Source organism: Odontomachus brunneus, unplaced genomic scaffold (assembly GCF_010583005.1).
Source record: "Odontomachus brunneus isolate Ranch 3 - 2012 unplaced genomic scaffold, Obru_v1 Obru_scaffold_005, whole genome shotgun sequence".
In the NCBI taxonomy this organism is placed as follows: Eukaryota; Metazoa; Arthropoda; class Insecta; order Hymenoptera; family Formicidae; genus Odontomachus; species Odontomachus brunneus.
In genome coordinates, this window is record NW_022639455.1 from 4,192,960 (window position 1) to 4,200,524 (window position 7,565).

The following is a 7,565-nucleotide window of genomic DNA, read 5'->3' on the forward strand; positions in this document are numbered from 1 at the left end:
CTCTTATCGACTTCTGTTCGGTGTTGGTAAATGCTTAGTTGCGTTAATTATCCAAGAGGACAGTGCTGTCGCGGTTTCATGTTTCTAACGGGATTTTCACTTCCCCTTTTTGTTGGTTATTGCTCCAAGGGCGACAGTTGAATGGCGATGTTTGCTTGTGTTAGAGATTTTGTGGCGCCAATTACGCTACTTTCTTATTTCACGTAATTTATTTAACTATTTGCGAAAATGCCAGCATTTCTAAAGCATATTGAAGTCGACAACTTTAAGTCTTACAAAGGGAAACTTATTATTGGTCCGCTGAAATCTTTTACGGCGGTGGTCGGCCCCAATGGATCTGGTAGGTTATCATTCTGTGTATCAACAATAATAAGTAATATTAAAAGTTTTCAAAGATACAATTAAAAACTGAAAATGGAGTGATAACAACTTAAAATGCGAGTATAAATACGTGATATAGCAAAACAAAAGCGATGTATGCAGGAAAACTGCTTACGAAAACAAACGTTTCGATTTTAGTTCAGATTCTTCAGCATATAGATACATGAAATATTTAATGCAATACCATTGAAAAAAAATATTCATAACCACGATTTTGATGTCAAATTTAAGAACAGATGAAAGAACTCTTCATCAATAGCATTTTATATGCATCTATATACACTTATATCTGTACTCTTTAAGTTGTTGCTAACAACAATCTTTTGCACTAAAATATGTTGGTTTATTCTGCATTATCATGATGCTAATAGTTTGCATTTTATTCTACAGGAAAATCAAATTTTATGGATGCCATTAGTTTTGTTATGGGTGAGAAAACTAGCAGCTTACGAGTAAAGAGATTCAGCGAACTTATTCATGGTGCATCCATTGGAATGCCGGTGGCACGAAGGTATAATTTCTGCATATTATATAGTGATGTTAATTTAAATTACCTGGAATTACTATAATTTATATATAAATTTTTTGTTGATTATAGTGCTTCTGTAACAGCAGTATTTGAATTAGAAGATGGATCTGAGAAAAGCTTTATGCGTTCTGTACTAGGTTCTTCTTCAGAACATAGGATAAATAGTGATGTAAGTCTTGTAATTTTATTTCATTTTTTTCTTTTAAATATATATGCATAATTGAATGTTTACAAATATTTTTATCACTAAAGGTTGTCACCAGTCAAGTGTATCTGAATGAATTGGAGCAGCTTGGTATCAATGTAAAAGCAAAAAACTTCTTGGTATTTCAAGGTGCAGTGGAATCCATAGCTATGAAGAATCCTAAAGAACGTACTGCTCTCTTTGAAGAAATTAGTAATTCTGGTGCATTAAAGGCAGAATATGAAAGGTAAGTATTCATATAGCATTGACATTGAATCATATTCATTACTATATCTGTAAATTATAAAAATGACATTTCAGGTTGAGAACAGAAATGTTGAAAGCTGAAGAAGAAACTCAATTTTCCTATCAGAAGAAGAAAGGAATTGCTGCTGAGAGAAAAGAAGCAAAATTGGAAAAAGAAGAAGCTGAAAAGTATCAACGTCTTAAGGAAGAATATGTATGTTGATACATTTTGATATAATATTGAATATTTTATGTATTTAATAAGGAATTAGCTTTATGTACTGTGAATTATATTATGATAATGTATTCACATAATTGACCACAACTTTACCTGTTGATTACAGGTAGAAAAGCAAGTTGAGTTGCAATTGTTTCGATTGTTTCATAATGAGAAAAGTATTGAAAATTATGAGGTTTCTCAAAAGAAAAAACAGCATGAAATTGAGAAAGTCGAGAAAAGGAAAGAGAAAGCGGAGGAATTGTTGAAAGACAAGAAGAAGGATGCCAGTAAATTGGGCAGAGATCTTGCTAAGATAGAACAAGACATCAGAGAAGTGGAAGTGGAAATTACAAAAAAAAGACCGACATTTATCAAGGCCAAAGAACGAGTCGCACACATGCAGAAAAAAGTAGAAGCAGCGCGCAAATCCTTGGCTCAGGCGCGTGTTGCAGATGAGGCTCACAAGAAAGATATACATGAGCTGCAAGAGGAATTACGGCAGGTGGAGGAAGCTAAAGCAGCTTACGAAGCGAGTATAGCGGGACAGTCGCAGTTGCAAGGAAGAGATGTTCAATTGGAAGACGAACAGGTACGTAAACGCGATTTGTGCATTTAATTATTGTCAAAGTGTAATTTATAAGATTTGGTTATCGCTAATTAAACATATTTGATCTGATAAAATTACTTTAGGTGCGAGAATATAATCGTTTGAAAGAAGAAGCCGGCAAACAATCAGCCAGGTATCTTCAAATGCTCGACTCGATTAATCGTGAACAGAAGTCTGATCAAGATAGACTCGACAACGAGGGTAGGAAAAAGACTGAAATAGAGAATAAGCATAAACAGAAAGGCCATATGCGGGATGAGGCGCTCAAGCGAGTGGAGAAATTGGAGGAACACATAAGAACATCTGAAGCGGCACTGGAGGACCAGAAGAAACTCAGGGCTGATCTACAGTCTGACGTGGGCACGTCGAAGGATAAGGTTCAGAATTTGCAGAGGGAATTAGAAAGCATCTCGGAGCAACTGGGCGATGCCAAGGTTGACAAGCATGAAGTATCCAGGACGAAGAAGAAGACGGAAATCGTGGAGAATTTTAAGCGTTTATTCCCCGGTGTGGTATGTTGTCACATTTTTTAGTTCGTTTTCTCGAAATTAAGTCAAAATCAAGTTAATGATTTGCGTTTTTCCAGTATGATCGCATGTACAACATGTGCGAACCGATACACAAAAGATACAATGTTGCGATCACGAAAGTACTCGGCAAATATATGGAAGCAATCGTAGTGGATACTGAGAAGACAGCCAGACAATGTATCCAGTATCTGAAAGAACAATATCTGGAGCCGGAGACATTTCTTCCGCTCGATTACATACAAGCTAAGCCATTAAAAGAACGTCTTCGGTAAGTAAATGAGACATTTACATGTCATATCTTCGTTAATATTCGCTTCGCTAATATCTTTTCATTTTATATATTTTGTATTGTTTTTTTTCAGCAATATACAAGAACCTAAGAATGTGAAATTATTGTATGATGTATTACATTTCTCTCCTAAGGACATCGACAGAGCGGTGTTATTTGCTACTAACAATGCTCTGGTATGCGAGACACCGGAAGATGCGAATAAAGTAGCATACGAAATGGACAAAAAAGCTAGATACGATGTAAGTATACGTATGATCCTCGATTGAAGAAAAGGTTAATCATGCAAAACATATATTCAATGTTTTTGCAGTGCGTTGCGTTGGATGGTACATTCTATCAAAAAGCTGGTATAATATCTGGTGGCAGCTTGGATCTTGCAAAGAAGGCGAAAAGATGGGACGAGAAACAAATGTCACAATTAAAAGCGCAAAAGGTAATGTACAGAGTGTCCATTAATAATCGTACAATAAAACACACTCAAAAGTTACTTTGCATTATTCATTATTGTATTATATTATACAATTGTATTATCCATTTGGAAAAATATTTAAGAGACTTTAAAAAGTGTGATTTGTGTGCGAGTTTGCTCACGCAGGACACGCTTACTCGCACACAGAGGCCACATTTTTTTAAAAATGTCTCAAATAAATAATACGAAGTCATATCTTCATACTTTATTATATGATTATTAATCAACAGTATTTATCAAGACTTGCACATTTTAAATAGGTCAAATGTATATCGTTTGAATTTTATTTTATAGGAGAAATTAACAGAAGAACTGAGGGAATCTTTAAAAAAATCGCGCAAGGAATCTGAATTGAATACGGTCGAGTCCCAAATACGTGGTCTAGAGACTCGTTTAAAATACAACAAAAGCGATTTATCTGCGACAGTAAATATTATACGTTTGTATGTACGTTATCATTATCTGAATAATGTTGCAATAATGCGATTCTTTTTATAGCAAAAGCAAATTACGGATCTTGAAGTAGAGTTAGATAGTCTGCAAAATGACCTGAACATGTTTGGTGTAAGTTTTGAAATATTTCATATTTATATATACATATACATTTACTCATATTAGAGGTAAAGATCAATACATTTTTATTTATAGCCTGCGATAGCTGCTATTGAGAAAACTATGACTGAAAGAGATCAAGAGATTCAGAACATTAAAGAAAAGATGAACAACGTTGAGGATGATGTATTTGCCAGTTTTTGTGAACAGATAGGCGTTTCTAATATTCGTCAATATGAAGAAAGAGAGTTAAGGTAAGAGTACGGAAATGAAGTTAAATTATTAGATAATTGTTACATTGTCTTGAATTTAGCATCTCTATTTGAGTATATCATTCTAGATCGCAACAAGAGAGAGCAAAGAAGAGAATGGAGTTTGACAATCAATGCAACCGCATCTACAATCAATTAGATTTCGAAAAACAACGCGACACAGAAAGTATGTTGAACAAATACATACTTCATATTATTGGCCAAATTAGAAAACTTTGTAACTCAAATTATTGACAAAATTGAGATATTCATTTCGTTGGACTTGTCTCGATATTCTGCATCATTTGAAAAGTCTCCTATAAAATTAAAATTTTGTAATTTGGCTGATGATATTATAAACTCAAGTTATGGTATTAAAATTTTGATATTAATATTAAAAATGATATTAAAAGTTAGTAGTAAGAATTTAATATATTATATTATTAACTTTATATTATAAATCATACTTTGTCCTTATACTTTACAACGTATTTTTTTGGTTTGTTATTTTATCTATACTACATATTTTTATACAGAATTTAATATTATGTATGTGTGATGCAGGTAACGTTTTGCGGTGGGAACGAGCAGTTCAAGATGCAGAGGATAAGCTGGAGTCCGCAAGGCAAACCGAATCTAATCAAAAAGCTGAAATTGACCACGACGAGACGCAAATGGAGCAGTTAAAGTCTGCACGCAATGCTAAAAAAATGGAAGTCGATCAGAAAGAAGACGAGATTGGTAAAGCTAGACGTGAAGTGGGCACTATCGCGAAAGACATCCAGGCAGCTCAGAAGCAGCTTAACGCGATTGAAACGAAGATCGAGCAGAAGAAGGCCGAGCGGCATGCAATTTTGATGCAATGCAAGGTTCGTCTAGTCTTATATGTGTCTTATACGTGTTAAGTTTAATTATTATAAATGTGTATTAATATTTAGATGGAAGACATTGCGATTCCTATGTTGCATGGGAATATGGAAGATATAGCGGGTGAAACGAGTTCAGCGAATATCAATGACACAAATGACACGTCGTCAGTGAGTACACAGCAACAGTATGAACGCGAGAGCAGAATTACTATAGACTACGCGTTTCTACCCGAAAATTTAAAGGATGTGGACGAAGAAGATATCAAGAAGACAACCGATAAGCTAACGAAAATAATCAACGATCTGCAAAATACAATACAGCGTATTCAAGCTCCAAATATGAAGGTTTGCAACTCATATATTAAACGCGACATAATATACATTGATAAATACTGAAAAAAGTTTACAAATATGTAAATATTATTTTAGGCAATCCAAAAATTATATTTGGCGAAAGAAAAGTTACAAGAAACCAATGAAGAATTCGAGCAGTCACGTAAGAAGGCGAAGAAAGCGAAGACGCAATTCGAGAAAGTGAAGAAAGAACGACATGATAGATTCATGACATGTTTCGAACATGTGGCGAACGAAATCGACCCAATTTATAAGGTTTATAGATTAATACATTGTATAAAAGCATTTATATATTTTTATAGATAAATATTATATTATAGAATCTGATTGTGTGCATATCTTAGAGTCTAGACATTTTCTTAGATTTAAATGATTTATATTTAAATCATAAAACTTATTTTTTCCAATAAGCATAATTTATGTTAATATATTTAAATATATTTTGTTTTTATATATATTTTATGATTGTTTCAGAGTCTAGCGAAAAATCAGTCCGCTCAGGCATTCCTTGGACCAGAAAATCCGGAAGAACCATATTTAGACGGTATCAATTATAACTGCGTGGCTCCAGGCAAACGGTTTCAACCTATGTCCAACCTGTCCGGTGGAGAAAAGACTGTCGCTGCGTTAGCTTTGTTATTTGCGATTCACAGGTTAATATATATTGTATACAATCGAACGCATTAATATCAATCGGTTCACTCTTGATCATATATAAAAAATGTAACATATGATTGAACTTTTGTTCTTTCATTAAGTAATTGAAGTATCAGTAAGATTTGAAGAGGCAAATAAGGAGCAAACACGGATGTCTTAGTGCTTAAATACTAATATTACTTTTATATAATATTAATATGATAGTGGGAGGATAATTATGTCCAGCATGTCAAACGCACGTATCGAAATTTTTTTTCGATTAACGTACGCGGCGAATCTACCTTTCATACTTAGACCGATCCTTGAGTCCCAATTTTATATATATATATATTTAAAATTCTCAAAACCCATTAAACCGTTGACTCAAATAGATTCATTATATATGTTGCGAAAAAACTGCCTCCGCCAGGACCCGAACCTGGAACCTCCCTACTTTCCGGGCGGGAAACATTTTTTCGCAACATATATAATGAATCTATTTGAGTCATCGGTTTAATGGTTTTGGGAATTTTAAATATATATATATAAAATTGGGACTCAAGGACCGGTCTAAGTATGAAAGGTAGATTCGCCGCGTACATTAATTGAAGAAAAATTTCGATACGTGCGTTTGACATGCTGGACATAATTATCCTCCCATTATCATATTAAGATTATATAAAAGTAATATTAGTATTTAATAACACTAAGACATCCGTGCTTGCTCCTTATTTGCCTCTTCAAATCTTACTGTTAGTTAGTCTAAAAAGGAGCTTTCTATAATTTCTGTTTAATTGAAGTATGTTATTAATTACGTAAATTAGATTCTTAAATATCGCAGAAGAATCTGATAACTGAGCGTATATCGAACAATATTATTACACCCAGATACACGAAGTATAATTGGAATATTACAAATAATTAACTCGCTGCTTTCATTTTTTCAGTTTTCAGCCTGCACCGTTCTTCGTCTTGGATGAAATTGATGCGGCTCTCGATAACACAAACATAGGAAAAGTTGCGAGCTACATCCGTGACAAGACGAGTTCGCTGCAAACAATTGTGATATCGTTGAAAGAGGAATTTTATTCGCATGCTGATGCGCTTATTGGAATCTGCCCGGACGTAAGTAAATTATTCCATTTTAAATCTTATTATTATGTCGCGTTCCGTGCCTTATGTCTTATGTAAATTTCAGGTGGGCGAGTGTTTGGAGAGCAAAGTGTTAACGCTCGACTTAACTACATATCCTACGCATATTAACTCGTAAAAGTTTATTATTTACAATGATTTCTAATTTTCTTTTTTTTTTTACATTATTGCAAAGCATTATTTTTTAATTGCCTTTTGAAGAAAAGGTAAAAGATTGTGCGTTAATGATTAAAATATTAATATATTATATATATATATATATATATATATATATATATATATATATATATATA

General features: G+C 33.5%; 1 protein-coding gene across 1 annotated transcript; it reads left to right on the forward strand.

Moving 5' to 3' along the window:
- Positions 1-113: 113 nt before the first annotated feature.
- LOC116849711 (structural maintenance of chromosomes protein 1A) lies at positions 114-7,528 on the forward strand. The gene is made up of 20 exons (XM_032827125.1): positions 114-340; positions 772-892; positions 980-1,079; positions 1,163-1,341; positions 1,416-1,554; positions 1,685-2,149; positions 2,251-2,679; positions 2,754-2,965; positions 3,060-3,228; positions 3,300-3,422; positions 3,753-3,884; positions 3,957-4,022; positions 4,107-4,264; positions 4,351-4,448; positions 4,826-5,130; positions 5,200-5,475; positions 5,560-5,739; positions 5,959-6,137; positions 7,068-7,245; positions 7,319-7,528. Exons 1-20 carry the CDS (start codon positions 229-231, stop codon positions 7,388-7,390), a joined length of 3,693 nt encoding a protein of 1,230 aa, XP_032683016.1. The 5' UTR covers positions 114-228; the 3' UTR covers positions 7,391-7,528.
- The last annotated feature ends 37 nt before the right edge of the window (positions 7,529-7,565 follow it).